At 37.0% G+C, this 27,503-nt stretch overlaps 1 protein-coding gene across 11 annotated transcripts in view; it reads right to left on the minus strand.

Moving 5' to 3' along the window:
• Nucleotides 1-3,232: 3,232 nt before the first annotated feature.
• The window catches only part of EPB41L2 (erythrocyte membrane protein band 4.1 like 2), a 104,124-nt gene continuing 79,853 nt past the window's right edge, over nt 3,233-27,503 (minus strand). For 6 of the 11 annotated variants that reach the window (XM_065632349.1, XM_065632350.1, XM_065632351.1 and 3 more), the window contains 11 exons: nt 26,447-26,509; nt 23,476-23,622; nt 21,998-22,102; nt 18,963-19,106; nt 17,880-17,933; nt 17,110-17,670; nt 15,092-15,214; nt 14,488-14,586; nt 12,350-12,430; nt 8,468-8,606; nt 3,233-4,423 (listed from right to left, as the gene is read on the minus strand). In XM_065632349.1, the coding sequence (XP_065488421.1) occupies nt 8,499-8,606; nt 12,350-12,430; nt 14,488-14,586; nt 15,092-15,214; nt 17,110-17,670; nt 17,880-17,933; nt 18,963-19,106; nt 21,998-22,102; nt 23,476-23,622; nt 26,447-26,509 (1,485 nt within the window). In that variant the 3' untranslated portion in view covers nt 3,233-4,423; nt 8,468-8,498. Of the gene's footprint in view, nt 4,424-8,467; nt 8,607-12,349; nt 12,431-14,487; nt 14,587-15,091; nt 15,215-17,109; nt 17,671-17,879; nt 17,934-18,962; nt 19,107-21,997; nt 22,103-23,475; nt 23,623-26,446; nt 26,510-26,732; nt 26,766-27,503 lie in introns of all 11 variants that reach the window. The other 5 variants (XM_065632361.1, XM_065632356.1, XM_065632358.1 and 2 more) reach the window with 5 other exon arrangements.

Below are 27,503 nucleotides of genomic sequence, written 5' to 3' on the forward strand. Positions count from 1 at the left end.
GCTAAGAATAGAGATATTTAAAAGGTTGAAAAATGAGATAATTTTAAAGCACCACTTCACTGTAAAGTGGTGGTATGGCTACTGAAGAGAATACTATATAGATATTAGGTAAAAATTATAACAGAGAAACACTGGATGCCTTTGACACAACTGCTTATTGAGCTGTAATTGCTAACATGTACGAGGATCTGATATTCAAGACTCAGTAACATCATGAAAATCCTCAGGCCTTGCTGTTTTCAGTTCCATTACTGAATAGTATAAAGAAATATCTCTGTTTTCACGCTACTGGCATGAAACACACCATGCATGATATCTTACATAATTCATTTGAAAAAGAAAAACATGTATTTAAATAACACCATAGAATCAAGTCTCTCTTTGGATAAATTATAAAGGAATTCTCCAAATATATATGAAAACAGTGATTGCAAGGATACAACTTGTCTTCAATGATAGCTATCACTGAGGAGTCCTCTGTCTTCCTCTCACTAGCAACAATGTGAAGGTGGGATTCCACTCCCTCTACAGCCAGGAAGCATGTTTAAAACCTTCTTGCCTGTCTGTGAATAGGAGACACCTTCCTCTTCACTTCCCAACACAGAATTTAAAGTCTCAAACATTTTAAGTAGGAAAGATACAGAGAAAGGTGATAAGAATGATAAAGAATTGTGGAAGAGCTTTTGGCTGGAGGATGACTGAAGAGAGGATGCCCGTCAAGGGTCTCTTGTATCTGCAGTGGTGCTACCACATGAAGCTGGCAGAGGCAGGTTCAAAAGAAATTAAAAGTGTTTTTTCTTGGGATACACAGAATGTTGAAAATGCCTGCCAGGGGAATTTTTTAGAAAGCAACTAGCAAACGTATAGAACAAGGATCCACTGAGGCAGATAAATATGAAAGACTGACAGACCAGTAAGTCTTTGAAAATTGCTGAAAGCTGGAAGAATGTTTGGCAAAGTACTGCTTTCTAGTACAGCACTTACTCTTACACACATCCCAGGCAGCCATCAGTAGCCTCAGCCGGAGACAGGATTCTGGCAGTGTCAGTCATTTAGCCTGGCCCAGTCCAGCCATTTGCATACACTTACCTCCAAACTCTCTTGTAGGATTTCCTTCGTGCAGTACATTAACACTACAGGTATTAGCAGCATTACTAACACTTGTAACTTGTACTAATATTACTAATCCAAGTATCTTTATCAAGTGCAGTACAAAAAAACCCCCAAACAACTGAGCAGCCTGGAAATCAAAACAGTTTCACACTGTCAGGCCAACATCATGGGACACCAGCTGCTCCCAGTAGCCCACTTCCACAGTTGGCTAGAAGATGAGAGGCTCCCACTGCACCCTGGCCAAAAGTACAGTTAGTTGTTGTCAGGATCACTATCAAATCTCGCACTCTGACTTCTGCTAAAGTATTTCTTTTATTCCATCTCTTGATTTATTCTGTGGCCAAACTAAAAGTTTCTATTCAGTTCAAGTTGTCAAACAGGAGAATACTTCAAGAAACACTTTGTATTGTAGTTGCTTATTGCTTTGGGCAATCCTTTTTCTTTTAAAAACAGTCTGTCACCATAGCTGCTTGCTTATCCTTTATGAAACCTTAATCTAGGAAACAATCTAGAACAATTCCGACATTCCTTATGAACCCTTAGATGATCACGATTAAAAAAAAAGCTGTATTAAATATTTTTGTGTAGGATCCACAACTCACTTTTCCCCATACTTAAGCAGAATCAGGTACTGAAATAGCTTCTTATTAAAAAGGCCTGTAATTGCACTTGAAATAGCCTATGTATTACAAAGCCAGCTTGTGAAGTGCCTCAAGAACAATTTCTTTTGTTGCATGTTACAGGTTTTGCTACAGATATATTAAAAAAGTAACAATGAAGACTCAGACTTGCACGATGTTCCAGAATATTTAAATAATCACATACAACCCAAATCTGTAAAACTAGACTATTTTTAGGATTGATCATATTCAGGGTTGAAGTTTTTCTACATGTTTAATTAGTACATGTTTAATCAACAGAAGGGATAGCTATGCACAAGCTATGCTGACCTGAAAGCACTATTCACTTTCCCTTGACAACAGGTTCTGATCATTATTTGAAAAAATACAGCTCTCGGGGAAAGTAATATTGTTTTCAAGAGTATTACATTTGTAGTGTTAAGTATTAAACACAATTGCAATAGAAAACAATATTGATCTAGTGTCTAACAAATCAGAAAGATCCAAGTCAATAAGGAATGGAGCAGTATGCTTTCCACCCATCAAACACATTCTGCAACTAGTAAGTTCTGCAACTAATACTACACCACATCAAAAATACCTCAAAGATTTTATAAAACTTTCTCTTACACAGTTTTGTAAGAAAAATCCATTAAAACATCTCCTTAAATGCATATATCTCCATTTTGACCTCCACTTACATATGCCAAACCTGCCAGTTCCTTGACAACCTCCCTCCTCCTGCACAGGGCTGTGGTAGTGTCCTTACGTTATGAGGCCAGGTGGGTTTCTCTTCCCTTTTAGAAAGGCAGAATGTCTCTGTTTTTGAAGAAAAGCAGGTCAGAATATTATCTGCTATTTTTCAGAGTAAAGTGGGATGTAACTGAAAAAACTTATATGCAGATATGAATCAATGTCTTGGTTACCGTTACGTTATCCAAAGTGTATGAAGCCAACACTAACAGTTAAACAAGGATGCAGACAGATGGCAGCAATCTAAACTGAGAATAGCACCAAAAATATATCGCTCAGAAGTGCAAAGAACATACTGAGAAATATTACGAATTGTTTTGTTACTTGAAGATCACAGTGCATCCCAACTCAATGAACTCAGTAGAACCACTTGCAGGCTGAGGGGCATTTTATCTTGTGCTGTGCTGTCCAAATCTTGTCTTTTTTGGCATCTGAAGATCTCTTTTCCGAACAACAGAAACCAGTATGCTTATCAGAAGAGGTCTAAAAAACACTGATAGTTTAGTACCAGTATTAGGAGCCAGGCAATTCTGCCACCGTTCTGGAAGCCCTGGGGACTACTTGTACTAATCCCTGCTTTCCAAAGTTCCATGGCCTCTAGAATTGCAGTTCTGATAACTGACTTGCTCACTTTAAGTATCTTCCAAGTTCATGTCCGAGTGTCAAAAGAGATATAGAGAATAAACAACTTTATTTTATAGCGGAATTACAGAAAGCAAAATATCACTTAATACAACTTCAAGCTGCTATAAATCTAATTTGGCATTTTAACTATACACAGAGTCAACAGCAAAAAAACAAACCAAAACAAAAAACAAACAAAAAAAACCCAACCCCAAACAAACAACCCCCCTGCAAGAACAAAATAAAAATAAAATTCAAAATAATTAACAGGTTTTCTCAATGGCAGTCTCAAATAACGGTACTGTCTTGCTACTTTATGAATGGAGTCCATTGTACACCTTTACTCAGTATCCTAAAAACCTGCGTTAACCATTAGACAAAGCATCTTAAACGTACACCTTCTCAAGAAATGTCAGTTCTAACATGGAGACAGTGAGGTTTAATAGAAAGCGAGCGTTCTACACATGTATTCAAATAATGGAAGTGTTGAAGTTTGGACACAGTAAGAAAAAAAGCACTAAGGTTTTAAGCTGCCTAGATCACCTCTTGTTGGAAGAAAGGAAAGATACTTCATTCTTCCTTCTTTCCTTATCTGGAATGCTGCAGACAGCAAAACATCTGCAAAAAATTGAGTGTTGGCACCAAAGTGCAAGAAGAACACAGTGCTCAGTCAGAATAAATGTGTCTGCAACTCCTTCTCCTCTATAGACTGCCGCACCATCTCTGCTCCACAGAGAGGAGAACCTTAGAACAGAAAGAGTTACAGAGATAGCAGTATAAAATTTATTCAAAGAAATATAGTTTTTCAAATTTTAGGAAATGTTGTATTTTTATAAAAATCTTCGTTATGTGATACATATATTTACCTGAATAATCTGGAAAAAAAAATCTGTAAATTACTCCAGTAAGATATTTCACTTGAAATATTTGGAAAAACTATATCTAAATTAGTTAAGATCCCTCTTCCTGCACAATTACCACCTGCTCCAGTGAACAATGCTTTCCAGACTTTTTTGTTCACTTTCATATAATTAAGAATCAGCTTCAAAAATGCAAGTCTATGTGCAGAAGAAGATCATACCCTCTAAAACTTCATTTAAAAAAATCTAAGATTGTTAAGAAGTGGTTATAAAAAATAAACAAGAAAGATTGTAAGGGAATATAGACCAAAGGTGTTAAAATGGAGTTTGGTATTGGCATTTAAGTCTTGAACATATGGTCATCATCGCTAGGCTCGGTGAATTCGGTAGAGTAGTGATGACTTGGAATGATTACAGTTCTTCATGATCATGATCACGGTATCATTTTTACTTCTGGAAGAAAAAGGTGAGATTTCATGAGCATTCATAATGGATACTGCGTGAATGTCACAGAGTCAAAAATGTAATTTTTCCTACATAGGTTATTTTGGGGAAAGGCTATTTCATTAAAAAATGCTGCATTAACTATAGCACCCCTTCAATCATGACGTAAACAGTAATTCATTTTCTATCAATGTTTTTCTTGTCTTAGTGTATTTTTCCCCTTCCCAAAATTCTCACGGTATTTTAACAGTCACCTCTTGCACATTTACTGAAAATTTTAATCCACAATCTAGTGCATAAATAAAAAACAAAGATATTTGTTCAATTAATAATCCCTCAGAATCAGAGCGTAATATCTCTCACTTTTATTAGAGTAAGCAAGTCTACACAAATAATACTGAAGTCACCAGGGCAGAGCTTTCATCGCCTTAGAAACACCTCGGCAAGATTTGTGGCACGACTCCATTGCCTAAACACAAGTGTCCAGAGCCATCCCTGCTGTCCCACCTGCCCCTCAGTTGCTGCTACAGGAAGGCACAGGTCTCTTGATGGTCCAAGCTGCAAACATATTCAAGGCACTTCAGGTGGACTGTGTTTAGACAACAAATTTTTTTCCTTAATGTTTAACTGAAAGGCATCATCAGTCAAAAAAGTCGCCAGGTCTCAAATACAAGAGCAACATGATGAAATGTCTTCATATTAGTCCTCTCTTACTTTCACAAACATTTCAGACCAAGAGCTGTACAGCAAATACCATTCCACGATGCATGTCTTTCTCAAAAAAAAGCAAAAAAACCCCACCCTTAGCAGATGGAAGGAATTCTTTGAACTTTTTTTTTCTGAATAAAATTTTTACCAAGTGGTTAAATATTTGATAAAGGAACAGAAGCACCTTCGTAGTTAGTCACTAATGTAGAAACGTGGTTCAAACCTACCAAGATTGTTTCTTCCTCCCATGACACAGTCCCTTCAAGAGAGACACTGTAATTACTTATATGGGATAGATTATGTTGAACACTCATTTGAAAGATACTTTTCTGGATTAAGGTAGCATGAAGAAACCAGCACATTCTGCACAAATATAAGAGATGAGGCAATATATCCCTGCTCCCAAGACCTTTAAATTCACACTGATTAATAATAAATGGAATATGTGAATGGTAACACATTATAATAGTAACTCCTTGCAAATCAAAACGATCTGTTCTGTGGCCTTAGTGTATCTTTCTACCTTAGATCCTGTTATGTAAATGCTGAAAATACAAGAAGGATGCTTTAAACATGCATGTTTAATGTTGCTGTGTACCAAGGGACCAGTGGAATTACCTAAACCACAGGCATTCTCTTTGCTACAAACCAACAGCTCTCTCAAAAGTTATACTGATTTTTCTGAGCCCTTCTGAAGCATTTATGCGATGTGAGGACTCATTCGCACATCCCTATCTCACAGTTCAGTGCAGTTCCACGTCCTCTGCTGTGCTTTCAGAATAAAGCTGGAGCATTCACGCTGTACCCATCTTCAGTGTCACTGAGCAACAAAGCTACAAAGCAAATCCAATTGAACACTGAAACAAAGGTGCAGTGAAAAAACACAGAGATTTGTTCGGAGTTCCTAAGTTTTGGTGACTTTTCTCCAGTCCTCCCTCGCAAGCAACATTTGTTTATTTTCACAGTTTATAACATTCTATAATGTTATAATAATTTAAAAAGTACTAATGTTACAACATTAATATCCATGTGAGAGTTGACCTAGCACTTCCAAACTTGATCCATGTTGCTTTCCTGGTTTGTCATGTTATGAGCAAAAATTATTCATTCTTTTTTCAAACACACAATAACCTGACCAAAACTGAAGAAATTTGCAGGGTGCAGCTCCAACTTAGCTCCACTCTGATGTAAAACCTCCAGGTTCTCAGCAAGCTCAGAGGAAAACTGGCCAAAAGGTAATTTATGAACTCACATAATAAAAAAAAAACAAACCCAACATTGTAGTTCTAGCACAATCTGTATGAGGTCAGGAGAGGCAACTGGAACCACTTGGATGGAGAAGGGGGATAAACTTTGTGTGTTCAGGTAGAGGGCAGACATCCTACTCTTCTCACAGACTTCTCCACAGCGTTCAACACCATTGCTCTATACAGTGCTGCAGGTAGCAGGAGTTCAGGTTAAACTCCCAGAAGAGCTGATGTTTGAAATGGTGGGAACCAACAATTCTCCCAACAGATATCTCATAATGGAGAAAACCTCACAATATGCAGCCTTGAACTGGTTGCATACACATCAACAGCTGGCAACATATACTAGCTCTCTTTCCTCAGTGACATAGGCCCCTCCACTGCCATCCAGATGTTAAAGAAAAGACACTTGCAGGTAGATGAAATAAACTAAAGCTTTAGCCTGTGTCTTTCAGCTGAAAATATGCACCTGTGATCAGTAACTAGTTCAGGAAGACTCAGATTCCTTGATAATCGTCATCTTTCATAGAGCAGCATCAAGTAGCTGCACTTCATATCGTCTCAAACTGATGCCTGAATCTTTTCTCCCCTGGATCACAGAAGTGACACTTGACAGTGAAATCTTCAGCTCCTAGGACACTTGGGCACAGGAATAAAACATTTTCTCAACATGAAAAAAATATCAGGATTATGTGAAATACATCATCCTTATGTGACTACATCCTCCTTATGTGAATACATACTCCTACAGTAGCTTACATCAATTCTCTAATCAAGTCAACGTCTCATTTTTTATATAGTCCTGGCACTTCACGAATAGTGCTCATGATATGTAGAAGTCTCCTGAAGCTAAAGTTTATGACAGGTAATTTCCTTGGTAGAACTCCATGCGATCCTAAGGGAAAGCATGCCTGTGCAGGACCTAGAGCTCTTTTTTCCACAGGCCACAACGCCATTGTATAAATTACTGAGCCCAGGAAATAAGAATCATGACAACTCTCATTTCTTTAAAAAAAAACCAAAATGTATTTCTTTTACCTTGCCTCCCTCTACGTTAACGTTAGTCAAAATGCATATTAAAAGCTTCGAGTTGTATTAAACCAGTTCTCCCTCTTGAGGTGCCCGTGACACCTCTGTTCTTCCAGCTAAATACAGGCTCATCAGCAGAAACAAAGATGTCTCCCAAAGGCATAAAACGCTGCTTTAAAAAATTTATTTTTAAATCTCTCCCATTGTTATTTAACCATTTCCAAATGAAACCTTTTCCTTGAATCTGAATCTACAGTTAACAAAACCATCACATTTGAAAAATCTGAAGCTTCAGTTTCGTGACATCAACCAGCAAAGGAAATGCGAAGCTTTATACAATTGAATGGTTACTGAGCTGTAAGACATTGGCCTATAATCAGTGCAACAGCACATTTATTCTATGATCATTCTGATCTTTCTATTGAAAACATTGCATAGAGCAAGATTTTTTTGTTTGCCCCTTTTTTTTTCCATCCTAGAAATGAGGGCTAATAAACTGACATTCCTTCAAATACCTTTTTCAACTGATAAGAGGTTTTAAAACTTGAGTTTTCAATGCATTTAACTCCTTGCCTGGGAAAATCATAAAAAGTTAAATATTCCAGTGTTCTTAGGATTAAGAATTAGCTGACTAAATTAAAACATCCAAGTGTGCCCTTTCACTACAAAGAACTGCACATAGTCTTTCCACTAAACAAGCAAGTTGTAAGGCAAGGACTGTAATTGTACAGCTAAACAGAAAACTGTGACACATCCTTCATGTTTTGCAGAAATAGCCCAAACTCACTTCAATATAAACTAAAACAACTTGACCAAACATCATAGGAAATGCCATAAGAATACTGTGACAAAACTGGGAGACATATACAGGAAAATTTGCAATTAAAAGTGATGTCAGATTGGATTTAAAAATTCTTAGACTAACGGTCTACTATTAGCACTTCTTTCAACTCACCATTTTGTGATAGCATATATCAAAGATGTCCCATATTTTTCAAGCCTTGTTTTACAGAACACAACAGGAAACTGATGCTGCATTCCTCTATGTTAATTATATACATTGGCTTACCTGAAGTATTTGCTCGAGGGCTTTTTTGACTTTATTCTTCATCTTCCTCAGCAAGTTCAGTTTCTTTGTGCACCACCACTCTCGTGACAGACATGTCAGGGTGCTGTTCTTTGGCTTCTTTGATTGCCTGTGCCAGGGCCTGCAAATGATTCAAAATAAGTAACTTAACAGCAAAAGGACATTCACGTGGGGCCAGAGAATAGGAGGCTAGCATCAGAAATGTTGGTTATAGTTTTTCAAAACTCTAAATTCCTGAACTTGAGAGGGCTCAGGGGTGAGAAAAAACATCAACAACAAAAAACAAAAAACGCCCCCAAAAAACCAAAAAACACACACACACAACCCCCAAAAAAAACCACAAACAAAAAAACCCCAAAAACCCAAACAACCAAAAAACACCAACACAACAACACAATCCAAACCAACTGAAACACAAAACCAACCGAAACACAAAACCAACCAATCCTCAAACCACAAAATCCAACGAAAAATAACTCTAAGCCCCACTATGCTAAAAGTTTACCGCAAATTCTGGGAAGTAACAAATAGCCATGAAGTTATCCTGTAACTTTTCTAGCTCATTCCAGGAGACAAAAAGTATTCTTATACCACATAAGTTTTTGAACTTCTGCAACAGGTCTAGCAAATAAAGACTTAACAAGAACACAGACAGTACAGAAAAATAAGAGTTCCCTTAAGTCTCCTGAACAAAATGGACAGATCCTTTGGAATGTGTACTAACAGGGTACCGGAACTCTGGAAGATGATTGTCAGAAATTTCTCAGCACAAGAATCTTCTTTTTCTCCTTTTACTAGTTGAAGAGAACTTTCTCTAGTTCAACTCAGGGACATATAGATATAAGTATTACTCATTTTCTTACAATCCCTCCCCCACATTTTAGGAAATTTTATCTTCTTAAGAAATATACCAATATATACAACTGGCAATTGGACTAGAAGATCATTTTAGGTCCCTTCCAACTGAAATTATTCTATGCTATTCTACACAAGGCTTTACAGTCAGCCACATAAAAGCATCCTCTGAGGCAGAAGAGGTGAAAGAGCACCTGGGATCTTCTATTCCTTCCCCTGATCTGAATCTCATTTCAGTGGAGCTGTGTCCCAATTTTGTTAAACACAAGACCAGTTTCTCTTTTAGTGAATTTTCTTTTCAGTTAAGTTCTTCTAAGTGCCTTCTAAGTAACTGCACTTCCCTGAATTTTTGCCTGCATGTTTTTTGGACACTGCTCGAAACTGATAAGAGTGACCAATGGAATGCCGAAGAAGCTCACGTTTAGATTTATTGCTATGACAGCTAAGAATTCCGATAACATCCCATAATTGAGAGGGGTGTGTTTGCAAGGAGGGACGGACAGAACAGGTGACTAAAACTGACCAACTGAACATTCCATCCCATAATCATCATACCCCCTATATAAGATGGAGATCACGAGGGTCTCGTCCCTCTTCGACCATGGCCGGCATTTAGAGAGGATCCTGTCTGTCTGCTTGCGACCTATAGGCCCCAGGCCCTGCATCCCTGAAATCCAGTTGCTGGTTTGCTGTGAAGTCCCAGCCATGACTTCTGGGTGCCGGCCCTGCAGTTGCTGGAGCCACACCAGCTCCCAGCTCCGCCAAATCCACACTGGGCATTCACGATTGGCTTTGTACATTTTGTATCATTTTCTCTATTTATTAGTAGCATGAGTAAAGCCTTTAAAACTTTTCCAACTTGCAAGACTTTCTAACTTGAAGTCCCTCTTCCTTATCTTTCTATCACCTTTTATGGTGGGAGGGATTAACAGAGGGCATCTGCCACAGTATATTGTTGCCTTGCTTTAAACCTCGACAAGCTGTATTACTATTGGAACCCAGTACAAGAAGAAAAAACTGGAAGGCATCCTGAGGCAACAGTTTTGGAAGGCTTTTTGAGGCAACAGTAAGCTCACTGCTCACCTTAGTATCAACCACAACTGGAAAAAAAACCCCACCAACCAAAAAAACCCCACCAAACCAAACAAATCCAAACCAACAAACACAAAAAAACAAAACAAAAATAAAAACCAACCAAAACAAAATAAAAACCAAACAAAAACCACACACCATACACTAGAAGCAGCAAGAAAAATATAATGCAAAAAAAAAGTTTATCTTCATTTATAAAAGTGACATTTTCCTAAGCCATCAGTGGTAAATGTGAGAAGAAATAAGTAACTCTGAAGGGAGATTGGAAACACCAACATTAGCCACCTTAACTATTATATGATAATGAATCTGAAGTCCTATTAAGGAAATATCTACAGAAGAACACACAGTGTGCATTGGAACAACACTGATGTTTGCTGATGTATTAATCCTAACAATTTTTTTTTAGTTTGTCCTTTACAATACCCCAAGTGTAATCTCTGTAGCACAAATGAGGACTTAAAAGCAGCTGTTGAGATTTAAGAATCAGTGTTTATGATCAAACCTTAAACAATGAAAAAACCATAAGTCTCTGTTTAATTACAACAGGTAATACAAGCATTTGTATTATGAGACTCCAAATTAAAATATTTTTTTCCTGTTGAAAACTGTTCTAGTGTTGTAGAGAGCTAAAAGACAAAACAGCTAGCATGTAGTTTGTGCACTTAAATAGCTCCATATCCACTGAAGAAAAAGTGGTAGAGATTTCTTAAATCTGTTAAAGGCTGCTCACTGCTGCTTTAAACTTCAGTGATTTAAATCATATTTTGTACTTCCTTTTTTATAATTTCATTTTTTACTTCATTACCCACTTATCTGAAAAACAAAGAAGAGCTTAAGAGAACCATTTTACTAAAGCATTGTCTGGTATACTAAACATATTGTGTGACCTTTCCAGACACCTGAAGTGCACTGAACATGTGTCAGGGTAAACAAGAGTGATGCTTGATGCTGAACAGTCATCTCAATTTAATTATGAGTTTCAAGAAGAGATTCAACTTGTCAGGAGCCACTTTCTGGAAGCAGATCAAAATGTGAAATTAAATTCACCAAGAGCACTTTACATTAAATCCTGCTATGTTGATTTGTGTAGCTTTCAGAAAGTTAGAACTGGATTCACTGCAATTTTATGTAGAAGGTAGGCTTTTCCATTTGTACTATCCAGTGACTGTTAATTGACTTTGTTACTATAGTTTCTTAGATGAAAAACAATAAAAATAGTGTAATCAACACTTGAAAGAAAACATAATTACACTTTCTCAATTATCTTTCTGTCTACTGCGTAAATTCAGCCTTCTTAATTGGGCAGGTAGAAGTGATTTTAACCTTCATTTCTAGGACATCATAAAATACTGCTTTGGTACTGATAGAGATGAAAGGTACTTACATAAGATTCCAGCAGGTCATCAATTACTTTTATTATACAGAATTCTATAAATACAAGTCGAAACCTATTTTTTAAATTTGAGCAGTTTATGCTTTAATGTATTTCAAATCTTTCAGTGAAAATGACTGCTGCATTCAGATGTTGCTGACACAATGTGGTAGAGACTCCCATCTACTCAGATTAATGCATCAAAATAAGATTATTTCAGTAATGCCTTTCCTCTAAAATGGCAAAACCAGCACTAAACAAAATCTGGTCTCTTCCAAAAAAAGCAATCCATTTAAAAATAGTAAGAAATCCATTCACATGATCTATGACACAAAGTTACAAATGCTGTTTTTCTTTCAGTTATATTCTAAAGCCTTCTTATTCATAAAACACCATCACTTAACAACTTTGTCACAATTAACAGTCTCAGGGTCTATGTCCTCATATTCAACTTCTCTTTCTCTTATTTCAGGTTTCTGAAATATCGTCTAGATCATACTGGACTACAAAAAGCACATGGTGCGTGTTAACAGCTTACATACTTCATCATGGTCAATATCCGCATCTCCAGTAATGACAATGCGCTTCTCAATTCTTGTTTCTGACACTCCACCTTTTACCATCTACAGACAGCACAAAACAAGAAGAAAACATCCTCGTGATTATTCCATATTGCCACAAAGCACTCCTTTCTGTTGCACTGAAACAAGTAAATTTTTGTAAATGAGTTGCAATTAGTAGTAAATATTCACAGTACTAAATCATCCTGTCCTTTTTCAGCTATGCAGTTAGTCACATTCTAGCAACTGCTAAACCTGATAAAAAACAACAACTAGAGAATTCCTCCTCTTACTGGAGCCCAAGTTTGAACAGATCTAGATATGCAGACAAGCTGGAATTCCAGCTTCTTCCACCATATAAATCCGGCATCAAGGAAATTCCGAGAGTCTTTTCTTTGGTTTCAACCCATCTATCGTGGGCCTCTTCACAGACTCTGAAGAATCCGAAGCCATTAAATACAAAGATAATCTGTTTTTCACTTTTTTTTTCCATGGACCTTAGTGAGGTATTTTTGACTTATTTCACATTGCTGATGGAAACAACTTTGTGCTTTGTTTCCTCATTTCTTACTCTAAGGATGAAACCATTTTAGCTTAAAAAAATTCTCACAGAAATAACTTTTTCAAAAAAAAATCAGCCTCTGTAAGAGAAAATAATAAACTAATACTTAAGATACGCTGACCATATTAGAAAAGATCGAAGATGATTCTGTTAAGAACATCACGAGAATATCAAAACTATTTTGGCAGGTCCCTTTATCAAGAATGAACAGTTTGTGATGTAAACCAGAAAGTTAGTTTAGAAAATTCAGTCTTTTGAATCAGTGATAAGCAGTCTCTAAGACTAAGCATTACAGTAATCCCAGTAATTTTTAGTAGAGGACTAGAACCATTGTCTTTACTGGTTCCTCCCAAAAAGCAGCATTATTTGACATCTGAACTTGACAAGTAAATGTCTGCGTCCCCCCTGCACCCAGCTGTGGTAGCACAATTTATTGAATAAAGACTTTTTTCCTAAAATGGTTGTGGATTATTGATTCCAAAAGGAAGCAGGAGACTGAAAAGCACCTGTCAACTACTCTGTATAACAAAATACACACATTTTAAATTCTGAGCTTACTTTTTTTAATGGGACTTATCTGACAGCTTTCTAAACATCATCCTTGCACTGTCATTCTGTGAATACAATTTTCAATCTTAAGACTACAAATACTGAATATATATCCAGTGAGGAGTGAATTACCATTCCATTCTGCAAAGACGTCAAACTTCTTGTCTTGGGAGGAAAAAATAGCAAACTCACACCTTACATTTCCTTCTCCCTTTTTGCTTCACCCTAAACAATGCTTTCTGCAATTTTCTTGGAAAACTATGTTAAGAGTTCAATGACCAGATCTCAAAATTGTGTTGTTAGGGCATGCCTAAAATTAGATAAATATTTACATAAATTAATAACAACAACCACCATCACCACCACCACACTTTGGTGGTTCTGACGTACTCTGGCATGAAACAACATTACATGAAACTGAAACAGACATGTTAACACCAAGTCTTCCTTTCCTTTTCAAGCATGGAGTGCAGCGCACATAATTCAGCACCAAAAGGTGCTTGAAAAGTATTCTAGTGGCAGGGTCTGTTTTTAAATATTCTCTAAACCTAGAAGCATAAGGATCACCAACACTAAGGCCAAGAAAACACTGTTTCAGTTCATCCTTAGATGCCATTAGCAGAGCTCCTACAGACCACAGACAAATCAGTTACCTTAACAAAGAGTCTGTAAGAGATCAGTGAGTCATGACAGGACTGAAACTGTAAAAATTTAGGTATACACTTATTTGTCAAACACAGAACTGAGACCTGTATGAAATACTAAAAGAGCTAATAATATATTTCACCCTTTCCCTGCACTGTTCCCAGATATACCTGCTTATTCATTAGGGTTTCCCTGTGCATCATCTGTGTACTGAAAGATTAACTCTCACACATGCTTGGAATGAACCCAAGCCATTTCAAGTCAGCATGCTTAAATAAATTGTATGAGAAAATTCACGTACGACTTTATTTTGAGGGTTTTTTAAAATTTTTATTTAGTTTGGAGAGACATTATTATTTTTTACCTTTGTGATGTGTGTAGTTGTGGTAGTAGAAATTGACTCTGATGTAATTGTCTGTGCACTCAGCAGCACACCAGCATTGCCACCAGCACTGCTATCAAACTGTAAGGAAAAAAGAATGGTATTTTTGTATTTTGGTCTTTAAAAGCTTTGTTTTCACAGGAGAAAGGGATGGTTTTCTTACTAAATACATTCTCTAGTTCAGTTAGAACTGTTATCTAAACAGAAGCCATCTGAGTTTACCCAGTCATGTAAGACTGTTGTTATGGTTCATTCTTGAGGAAAATTTATGATCAAAGCCACTTGTTCCTTTCAGGAGAAGTAAGACATTTGAATCAAGTTTTCAAAACTAAAAAAAAAGAGTTGTACTTTTGCAGACAGCAACTAAGTTCTTACATTAAAAACAACCAAAGAGCACTTAGACTTTAGGAGTAACACTGCTTTGTCTACACACATTTCACTTAGTTCATAGCCAAAGTATAAGTTTAGCTGCTTAGAAAAAAGGATAGGTTTTTGAAAAGCACTTTGTGGCCATTATCGATTTTGATCTATAAGTAATTGGAATAAAAACCAGCTTGCAAACAATACAATAACCCAGCTGCCATACCTGTGGAGATTCATAGGTGATAGTTTTAGTTTCCGTTTGAACAATTGGAACTTCTTTAGTGGAGATTTCAGTTCTCTGTGTGGCATCTGAAATGGTTATCATCTCTGTTTTCACTACTGGAGGCTGTGGTGCAAGAAATAAGCAATCAATTCAGAAGACAGAAATTGGTTTGTAAAGTGGACCAAGAAAACACACCCATAAACTCAAGAAAACCTTAACAGTAAGATAAGTATTTGACTGTCTTCCCAATCAAAAAGGATGCAATAAATAAGCAAAGTGAAATGAAGTCTAACACACCAGCCCTCTAGTATCTGCATAACATGGCAGGAAAATTTACTCTCCAGTATTAAAAACTTGGCCAAAGTTCTGTGTTTCAGCCAACACTACGTATCAGAGAAGGCAACTGCTAAAACAAAGCTGCAACACTTGTATTGAAAATGTGTAAGAGAGTATCTAGGAAAAAAAAAAAACCTTGCATAAAGAAGATGATAGCTAACTCGGATGAACTTCATTTCGAAATAATCTGGGAAAATACCTATCATTGCTCAGGCAAACTGCACATGAGGACTAGAAATTCCAAGGAAATGATGTAAAAGTTTAAAAATTTAATTTGTACTAGTTTGGAATAGAAATACAACGTTGATAACTGGATTTTAAGCAAATCTGCATTCAATGTAATGATTCTGGTAATCAACAGCTTCTTTTGACAACAAGATAAAAAGCCATTTTAACCATTTAGAGTTACCTAGTGGTGTTCTCTGCAATATCACAAAGAAAGCAATTAAGCAGGGGTCTGTAAGCCAGTGAACTTACAACTTCTCTTATTGGAGTAGATTTTCAATATATTTAAGAACTTTAAAAAAAAGTATAGTAAGGCCTTTTGATATTTTTCTAGATGCATCAGTTGCTATCTCCTGTTGATTTTGGACACACATGGGGGGAAATCCCAGGGGAAAAAAAAAAAAAATCCTTTCTTTTCGTCACACACACTTGCATACACAGCAGCCCTTCTACTCTTCCTCCAAACTAGGCACATTTTTAGGAAGCATGGTTACCTGCAACTTGCAAAGGTCTTATAAACTAATTCTTTCACATCATTCATCAGAATACATGTGTATGCAAAAGAAAACAAACAAAAAAAAAACCAAGGTAAGTTGTTTGGATTTAAGCGCAAAGAAAAAAAAAATTGTCACCATTAATAGAACAAGCAGGTAGACAACTAGGAAAAAAACAACCTAATTGTTGAAAAACTCAGCAGAAGATCATGCCAGCTTTAAAAAGACATGCATCCCTGTGTTTCACTATTCCTCTTTCTGCTTCTTTATAAGGTTTGCCCAGTAATGAATCCTTCAACCTTCTTTGGCTTAAAATAACTGATTGTGACTGAAACCCATGTGTGCTTCCCTAAATATCTACTGCACGAGAAGACCTCCTAGTAAGATGATGATATCGGCCTCATCCCTTTACAATGCAGTGCTCTCATCTACACAATTTCTAGCTATACTTATTCTAGTCTATAAATTAATAACTTTTTTTTAAAAGAGAAAAAAAAAACCGCAAGAAAACCAGTGAGTAATGAGGGGGAATAAAGGAACAAAAATTTGTGATGGGTGCTTTCTAATTTCAATTGCCAATAGTTTTCCAATCACAATTACATATTATGGACGTGTCAAAAACAATTGACAAATAGACAAGACAAGACTTAAAACATTGGAAACGTAAATAATAAATATAGGTTATGTATGTGCATATAAAATAAGGGGGAGATAAAAGGGAGATGGCAGTCTTCGGAAGTTTTGCCTTACTGGTGATTCTCACTCAGTTCTAGCAAAAAGTCAGAAACCATAACTGAAGGAGACAGAATTTCACTGCCCATGAATGGTTTCCCCTTCCAAATGATCTGAATCCTGTTGGATGCCTGAAGAGCTGGAGAAACAGGAGAAGAAGAAAGGCAGGTATATTTTCACCCCAAGAAATATCTCTGCTTAATCTAGTTGTCAAACTGTTCTACCATTTACCTCAGAACAACAAATTATTTGTGGTGCAACATCAATGTCAACATGAGACACATCTCCATTGAGTCTGAGCTGTTCTTCCTCTTTTTCTTCACCTAAATCTTGCTTAATCTCCTCTGACAAATTCTTCTCTTCTGTAGCTATGGTAACTGCATTCTCCTGGACCAAATCTTCAGCTGTAACTTGTGTGTGCTCAACTGGTACATTTAGTTTACTGCCTTCTGGTGTGGCTTCCACATGCTGTATTTTTTCTTCATGTTCTTTCCTTTTCACGTCGTCGTCTTCCGGTTCTTCCCTGATGACTTCCTCAGTTGCCCTATGATGTGGCTGGTATTCTCCCACCTCTTCATCCTCACTCTCACTACTACTGCTGCTGCTGCTACTATCTGAAGGCAATGACGAAGAGTCTTTTTTTGACAGATGCTCCTCCACCTTACATGTTTCCCCAGCACCAGTGGCAACTTGCATTTTCCCTTTGTTGGTTTCGTCTACGACTAGTGTTTCTTCTATCCCAACCTCTGCCTGCTTCTTCTCCTCCACTATGTCCAGAGTCTCATGTGAACTCTGCACAAAAAACACGGATGAGGAAAAATAAAAGTAGAGTATATGAATAAATTAAAATAATGGAAGCAAAATTAGCTGATGGCTGGTTCATGTCATGTAGAAGACAAAAGATGGTTGTGATGGTTAACTGAAAAAGGAAGGAAAGAAAGAATGAAGATGGATTGGAAGAGTTAGAGCCAAATTTAACTATGGAAAAAAATCAGTAGAACCTTATCAGCATCGCTGACTCCAGTACAAGGCACTTCTGCTCTGGAAGCATGTCTCTGTGAAACAAAAAGCAATCAGAGGACAAAAATCAATGCATAACCCTTTTCAACAGCATAACACCCTCCAAGCAAGCTTTAAGAATATACATGATACTAGACAGACACTATGTATTCACTGCAAGACTCGCAAAGCACTCCCTTCCTTGCACTTCATTGAAATTATTCAAAACTAGGTAAAAAATATGGACATTATTAATTGGAATAAGATTTTAATTATGAAAGGCTGAGAATAAAAGCATGAATACACTGACCAGTGATGTTACCGAGGCAGTTCTCTCAGTTAAATCAGAAATTAGAATAATGTTAAGGGAAAGTTAAAAACAAAAACACACACAAAAAAACCCAACCCAAAACCTAGTCAGCATTCTATTATGAGATTATTAGCATAAAAATGATTTTAAAAAAACTTTATTGCAAGATTTTTTTGGCTGTTCATCTTTATGTCACTTTATGAAACTTAATAGGTAACAGGAGGGGGGACTGTTTAGGGTGGTATGTTGTCAGAACAGCAATACATGGTTACCAAGATGATCCCATTAGGATTCCGTTTGGAGCCAAAATGATGAGATTAAAGCAGTTATATTAGTATTTGTTCCATAACAAAATGATCTGGGATGGATATGACACAGAAAGCCCACTGTGAATTATGTATTAGGTAGTTTTTTTGTTCTAATGTATTTTTAGTGAATGGTTTGCAGCAAAATTTGAGTTCAAGCTAAAAGACTACACAAAACAAAACAAACAAAAAAACCCAACACATAAAAACCCAAAACACATCATCTGTGACTTAATCCTAGCTATTACTGCTGTTTACCAAGCAAAACACCTACACAGTGTAAGGCGGCATTCCCGGTGAAGCTTAAACAAGCACTAATTAATATTTCCTGAGTGTTGCCAATACAGAATTAAGCTCTCTAGCTGGACGCCCCCTCTGTCAGCAGCTTGGCGGCTGTGACACCCGAGCAGTGGGTGCCTGACCGCGGGGCGGTACCCGCGGTGCGGGCGGGGTGGGGGTGTGGGCAGCACCTGGGGCGGCGTCGCGGCCGCGCTCTGTTCCCCCGCAGCGCCCTCTGCTGGCCGCGGGCTGGCGGCGGCGGCGAGAGGCTCTCTGGTGCCAGCGCCAAAGCCCTCCTTACTAAATAAAATGGACGTTATCTCCTCTTCTAGGCTCTAGACGAGTTAGAAAAGGGAGAGGGAAGAATTAAACAGCGGCGGACGAAGCGGCAGAGACCTACAAAGGAAAGGTTTGACAAGAGGGACGGGTGACACAAAAAGGGGGTCGGCTGGGAGGAGGCTGCAGGCGCTCGGGGGACACGGGCTCCCCCCGCAGGGTGGAACGAGAACAGAGGGGACACAAACCTGCTGTGACAACACACGCGTCTTACTCAGCTCTCCACCATGCACACCCTCGCTCCTTATTTCACACGAGAAAAATTAAAAACTTTAACATTTCCATGGATTATTGCAAACAGAACAGCTTACTTAGGCAGTAATTCCATAATTACTATTGGGAGTTTTCCCTTTCAAAAATCCATTTTTAACACCCTCTAATTCCTAATTCACTCAGAGCTTCAGGGCAGTCAGATGCATTTGCTTTGCACAATATATTCTTTATATATGTATTTTATATTATTTATTATACGTATGCTTTTCAAATGCATAAGAGCTTAGTAAATTCATATTTATTAAAGTGTCATTTTTTCAAACAAGCCTTTCCCATTCTATAGGAAAAAACTTGTTTTATTCAAACATACATAAAAGCATGTGCTGCTTTAAAGCATAAATTACATTCATAGTCTGGTCTATTTTCTATAGTACTCTAAATCTGTATGGTAAAGCAAACATTTAAAATTCACGTGGGTAGAGGCCTCTGAAAAGGCTATAATTATTTCAGTTTTCCTTCCACAAGCTCTTGCATTAAGTAAGAAATAAAAACAGTTAAACAGCCAATAATGTAACACGTACCTAACACAGACATAACACACATTTTGACAACATTCAGTAAGATGCACTTCTGCCTTAGAAGGGCACTACATAGAATCACAGCAGAAGCACACGCCAGAGGAAAGCCAAAGACCATGCAGACAACTGCAGTCCATGCGAACTCACCGTGTGAGCAGTGATGTAGAATCTGAACTGACATAAGTTATACCATGCTACTGAGCGTATACTGCAACACACATGCCATGCAGAAGAACAGAGAAGGAAAAGATAAAGAATCCCTGTATTTTTTCCCTACAATAAAATTTAAAGTACATTTCAAAGGTGGCTAAGAAAAGTTAATGTGAATGCAAGTTATTAAATGTGCCCTCATGCAACATTCAGTATCCATCAGGGCAATGTGTTCCTCCCTCCCACTTCTTTCCCTAGTTCACCATGCCCAAAAAATGTTCATCTATTAACAATTACATCAAAAGACAAAAATGTTCACAATACTCTTTCTACCATACTCTGGTACCACATGTTTTCTAATCAGCCAAAGCAGTAAAAAGAAAAAAAAAAAAACAGGGTTAAAAAAAAATGTGGTCAGACTGTGTGCAGCTCTCTCTCCCCACATATGTTGTATATAATGAAAGACAGGCACATACCACCCATCTTTTTGCATTTTAGCACCTTCAAATTTTTAGGTCTTGCAATCTTTTAAAAGGAAAACCCCTATCATATGATTTGTTTGATAATGTAACTCCTGTTCACTGAGGTGGCATTTAGTGAAAATGATTAAATGTATAGACAGAATTGGCACTTTTCATCAAATCACTGTAGTTACAATAATCTATCAGCCTAGGAAGATGTTTAAATTCCTGCAAATCCCTTCTGGTACATAGTCATGTACAGTAATATGAAATACTGTTTGCAAGCGGGGGGGGGGGGGGGGGGGAGTAGAAAAATAATACTGCAGGTATCCATAGCATAACAACATTTCACATATTTACTTGTGACATACATATCAATGTGTCACAATTTCTGTTATTATTAAGTCACAGATGCTGTGCATTTGTGGGAGTACAGTGATACAGAAGTATAGCGGCACAAACGAGATGTACCCAAAATAACATTTCTCATACACAGAAAATTACTTATTTGCAAATATTTTCACTGGAGCAAAAGAAGGAAGAAAAGAAAGAGTATTAGCAGTGGTATCCCTGCTTTATTTTTGTCTATTGTCCAACTACCCTAAAAGATAGGCAAGCACATACAGTCCAGGAATAGGACTGAGCAATGTATTAATCTACTAATATCAGCAAGTTTATAAATTGGGGTTAACGGAACACTTGAACACAAACTTCTCTACATCCCTCAACAAATAAATTGGGATTGAAATATACTGTTTCATAAACCTCATATTTATATATGTTACTGAAACAGGATTGACAGCTTTACACTAACCTACTTTTGTCCCAGTTCCTAGGTGGTGGGAAATAGTCCAAAAGTGATGTAAAAAAGCAACACCACAATTGCTACCCATGATCACGATTACACTGCCACTAGTCCCACGGGTTATATAGTGTTTTTCACTGCGCAGGTATTAAACCAGCTTATGGGGGAGAAAACTTCCCTCTTTTCCTGGATGAAAAGAGAGGTACAGAAGCATGGAGGTTACTCGGAACGAGGCTGTCTTTGAAATGAAGCTGCTTCTACAGCATTATGGACTTGAATAATGATTACATGGTGAACAAGTAAAGCAAAGGTTCTTGTGTGAAGTGTCAAATAACTGTAGACAATTATTTCCATATAGAATGGAAATACATGTTTTGCTGTCATCCTAGTCACATAAAACATAGTAATTTTCCCCAAAGAGTCTGGTTTTCTTTTTAAACAGTAGCCGTTCAGAACTTCACAGCTAGTTTGGTGTTTAAGCAGAATGTTGTTGGCATTCATGGATGTGTAGATAAATACACATACACACACAGAGATCCTGGGTTTACAACTCAAACTTCTCCTTTCAGTACTGGCTTCTCCATCAGGAGGAAAAAAAAAAAAAAAAAAAAAAAAGAGAAAGAAGTGCCCAAGCTAGCCCACAGCAGATACAGCAGAAAGGCAGTAGGTTTCAGGGCAGCCACCTTATCGGTTTCCTCTGGTTTTGCTCCAGCGATCCATGGTATTGCATTCCATTGCTTCTCCTTCCCAGGCAGCGGTTTCATTTGGAAAATGTGGTCTCCTTTTTTCTATTTGGTTTTCATTTTATAAAACCATATAAATCAACAAGCAATGAGACAGACACACACTACACATAAACATAAACCCAAACCATCTGAAAGTGACACAACATACTAGATAAGGAAAAAAAAATTACAGAGATAAAAAAACTTGGAGCAGTCTCAAATTCAATACAAAGAAATCAACACAGAAAACACACACAACCACATAACAAAAATTAAATTACACTTTTACATAAATGTCTATTTTAACCAAAAATATCTTTATAGCTGTTAAGTGAACCAATGTGTCATGGACATTTGAAAATTTGATCAGTATTTGTACCTATGCATATACCACTATGCGTAGAAATATTCAGGTACTACTCAGAAATTTGAGGAATAATTTCCTGTCAGTAACCATAAATTAACAAAATAGTCAGTAAAGTAGTGATCCATAGAGTCAGTGACTGTATAATCTGTATGCACATACAGTTCAGATTGCTTAAGTATCTTATTGAAATAAAGTCTTATTATCAAAAAACATTTGGCAGCATCAAGCAAACTTAATTGAAAGTTCACTTCTCTGGGGACTGAAGATACTGAAGAGTTTAATGGGATAGGACAATACATTCAGGAGGGAAGGGTAGGAACATTGGTGGAAGAAAAGGATAATAACAGAAGATAAATTGATTGCTTTTAAAGACTGACTTCCTCTTCTACTTTAAGAAAGATGCAGCAAATAACTCTTCATAAAACTAGAAGTTTCACAAGAGCAAGAGAAATTTAATTGGGTAGTTTTTTTGCCACAGGCATCCAGGATATTTAGAGAAAACTGTTTTACAAACTGCTCTTTTCAAGTTCAGTTCAGGAAGGAGGTATCGAGAAACAGTAGGTGAATTCATTTTGCAGACTTTTGGAGATTAATCTGAGTAAATTTTAACAACCATATTAAATATGTCCTGAAGAAGTCACCGCTGTAAATTAACTGATCATGTAAGGTCCTTCTAAAACAACACACAGGCTGTGTGTGTGTTTATGTACAAGCTGTCTATGAAGAGTTAAAGAGATGGAAACTGAGGGAAAAGTTCTACTGTCACTAAAAAGTTAACTCCAATCCGCATAAATCAGAGTGAAATTTAAGTTCTCTTTAATGCACAGGAAAATACTGCCATCACCTCCTTTTTTTTTTCACTGATTCTAATTCAGTTGTTCTTGTAGAATAAAATTCCACACATTAAAGTCAAGTCCAATGGTAAGTGGTAAGAAGTTAAGGTATACTTAGTATAAACAAATATTACATTAGCCAAAGAAAGTGTTAATCTAAAGGACAAACTGCATTTACTATATCACATACAGGGCTGTATGGAAATGCATGCGGAGAAGCGTCTGCAGTGACATACCCCTTGTGTCTGTAGGGACAGAGGTGTGATACGCCGCTTTTCCCACTCATTTGGGCGTGGTTCAGGTGTGGATTCCATGAAATTGCGCTTGAGCTCACTAATGCTAGCCTGGTGTTTCAGTAAGTCATCCTGGGTCTTATCCAGGTCCTAGCAACCCACAACGTAAAACAAAGTAGGACAAAACACGACAACAAAAGCAAACTTAACTAGAAAAAAAAGAAAGAAAAAAAGAAACCAAACCAAGGAAAGTGCCTTATGTCTGAAGAGCTGTTCTTCTTTGGAGTGCCTTAAAATAAAAAAGTTTAAGGCTATAAGGGAACTAAGATTATTTTGGTTTTGTTTTTGAAATGAAGGGCCCCTCATAGACTGTTCTTTCCATATTTTAAGGCAAAGGAAAAATAATGCTCTGCATTATTATTTAACAGAAGGCTATTTTCATCTAAAACATAAACCTACTAGCCCTATGAAACAGTAATGATTTCCAGTAGCTGTTTGCTTTCATCTAAAATTTGTAAGCACAAGAGCAAGCGTTTTGGGATATCACAGATGCCTTCAGTGGTTAGTTGTGCAAGAAACAATAGTCTAACCCAAGAAGCATTATAAAAAGGCATCTTTCTCGATATTACAAGCTCCATGAAAAATACTGCTTCTGTGAAGACAATACTACAGGGCCAAATGTGCAAACAACTAACACTTGCTTAACTTCAGAAAAACTACTCATTGTGCCTGTCATGTAGGCTTAAATTCACCAGAAGAATAAGATTTTAAGACTTAAAAAGCCTGGTATCTGCCAATTCCATGTTTAAGAACCTGACAGCTGACACAGTAGCCAAGTAGGGATAGTTCTTGTGCACACCAACATCAAAGAGAAGTTCTCCCTAAATTGCACCTACATAGGCAAGTGCCAAAGGGGACACCACAGCGTGAATACGGAATTAGATTTTGTGATGACCCATTGAGGCGAAGATGCAGCACCTTGGATCAAATAACTACCAGTTGGTCTTTCACTTTAGACCAGATGCAGGAGCAGATGTAACTATCAGGAGCTATGCAGAAACATAACTGTTCTGGTCAGTAGGCTAAAATCTATCTGCTTAGCTCTCTTGGAAATTCATTATCCTTTAAATACAATGCTGGGCTTTGATGGGAAGAACAGATTTCACTCTGCTTTCATAATCTGTCCTCCTCCCAGCACGCCAGCTCTTGAGAAAAACTATGTTGCTTACGCAAACTCTAATAGAAGAATATTTTTCAGTATTTTGTGGTGAAATTCAAGTTTAATCCTCAGATCCATTTTTAGTACAGAATTAAAAGACTGAAGATTAAAATGTAATAATATCAATGTAGACATAATTATTAATGATGTTTTATAGAAATAATGTAATCAAATACAATAATTTAGGTAAAGCATCTGGGTTTTCTACAAAGATTTTTGAAATTTTACTTAAACATTTTTGTTAGGATTTTTACAGTGAGTGTTTACAATGCAAAAACATCACATCTTTAGTCACAAAAAACCCCAACCCAATACAAACTCAATGGTTTCTCATTTCTTTTCACTTGCACATACAGCACCAGTAACGGTTTGGTGCTGCACATCTATTTCCTAATTCTGCAAATATTCACACATGCACTTTGAACACCAAGAACTTCTCCCCTTCTGGCAACTCAGTAGGTCCATATTGTCACAGGACCAAAGCTTCACTTTTAATCTAAGACTAACTAACGAGACATTAAATATGTCCCCCTAAAGCGTGTATTTACTGAGTGAAGTAAAACCTTATGCTGAAGGCATTCTATTACCCAACTGAAGCTGTTAACAATCATGTCATAATTTTAAAACCTGTCTTGGCTTGACACAAGGCACGTTTCTTGGACTTGATCAAAGCACAGTTACGCAATGCACACTTTCAATGCTTTAGTAAGTTACATACAAGCAAAGTTTCAATAGTGATCAAAAGCTGCTAAAAGCCAAAAAAATTGTATTAGTTGGGTTACTGCGATCCATACATCTCCTTATTACTGAACGAGACCAATTTAAAAGACAGTTTTTGTGACAAAGGGAATTATTTATAGCCCCATCTGGATGAATAAAATAAATAAAAAACGACAGCACAACTTTTAAAAATTTCTTTAGTTACTAGTTTATATTATTAACCATAAATTAAATGACACTGATTGCAACTAAAGACAATCTTGGATAAAATGACCCTGACTAACAGACTATATAGGAATTCTTATAATAAAAACCCCTACTTTCGTGACAAAACACTATGCATTTACATACTGTTCAAACCACTTCGTTGATGCTCATCTTCAATCAAAAACAACCCTTAGGAAGCAAGAATTACTTCCATTTAAAAACTGAAAAAGTAAGGCAAAGATTTCAGAAACATATCTAAACATTCTCTTTAAGAATATATTGCCACATTTCCAAAAGCTCCTAAAAATCAGTAAGTGTCAGAAGCAGAATTAGTTTATCCATACTTCTATCACTGCTTGTGTCTTACTAACTACGTTTATTCAGATAATGAATTTGATAAAGGATGATCGAACTGGTGAAAACTAGAAACCCTGCCCAACAGAAGATGCATACATTGAGGAGCAATATAGAAATCCCACTTAGGATTATGAATTGGCCTCATGTATTTTCTTTATCTAAATAGGGCTATTATTCCCAGTTGTCACCTTGAAAACATGTATCAAAAAATATACAAAATGTACATTTAACATTCAAGCTGAGGGGTGGGTATTTTTGTTTACTGGATTTTTTTGTTGTTGGTTGGAATTTTTTTTGTATTTTTTAAAAATTTAAACTCAGAAACTAGAACAATAACATGCAGTATTTCCAAGCTGTTTCTCCCCCATGCACTTCATGCACTGTGACCATAACAGCCTGCAAGTGACCTCCCATCCCATGCAGCCTGGCAGCCCGTGAGAAGGGAAAGTGTTTCTTATATTATATACAAACCTCCAACATTAAATTGCTATGTCTGACATAAATATTTTCCCCGTCTACTCTCAAGGAATTGCTCTGTGAAATTAAGCCACACAGAGAGAAGGGAAAAAAAAAAAAAAGAACATAAAATGTACCACCAAGTAAATAAAAAAAGACCCTTAGAATCAGACAGTAAAATAAAGGAAATAAAATGGTAAGGTGAAAAAGCACTATTTCAGACTAAATCCACAGAAAGTTTAGGGTGCTAACAAGGCAAGCGGCTACAGCCAGATTTAATTTTAAAAAAACAACCATGCACCTTCTGCTGTGCTTCCTCCTCTTCAGAATCCACCTATGCAAGCACATGGCAAATTATCAAGAAAAGGAACCATTAACATACGTTTACAGACTAACACAGAGGCTTAAGCTCTTCGTAAATGCTGCAAAGCGTGCTATATTTACAGACCTTTACTGTTTCGGCCCCAGATGTTGTTGAAATCATTAAGCGACTTTTGTCTTCCTTCACCTACATTGTTGTAGAATGGCTGAAGGAATATTTGGTGTAAGTGGCATGAAAAATGAAAGTTTTACACTGTGTCCCTTTATTGCTGGACTTTCCAGTGTTTTCCCAGATGAAAATTTAAGAATGAGTAAAGAAAAAACAATGATACATATGATTTCTGTGTTAAGCGCCTTAAACTCTGCAACAAGTTGATGGGAAAATGGAATCTAGTGAGTGAGTTCTTTTGGTAAGAGAATCTAAGTTTCAAGGCAAACACCTGAATACAGTATTTACAGACTGTCTTAATTATTTTAAGAATGTTGCTGTCTCAGGCTGAGTTATTTGCACCCCACTCCCTTTTTAGGTGAATATAGTCTTCCTCAAACTGCAATGCACTCTGCTGGAAATGATAGCTAATCTTCATTTCTTACCTACTAGTATTCTGAATTTCTTAAAGAACAGCAATCAAACCAATTGCCAGTCTTTCCACAGGCACAAATACCAACTGCTAATCTTAGGAAAAGATGCATTATAGAAGTCAACACTGTGCGAGTACATAAATTTGAAGAGGGTTTTACTTATTGCACA

The sequence above is a fragment of the Caloenas nicobarica genome, chromosome 3, assembly GCF_036013445.1.
Source record: "Caloenas nicobarica isolate bCalNic1 chromosome 3, bCalNic1.hap1, whole genome shotgun sequence".
NCBI classification, from domain to species: Eukaryota; Metazoa; Chordata; class Aves; order Columbiformes; family Columbidae; genus Caloenas; species Caloenas nicobarica.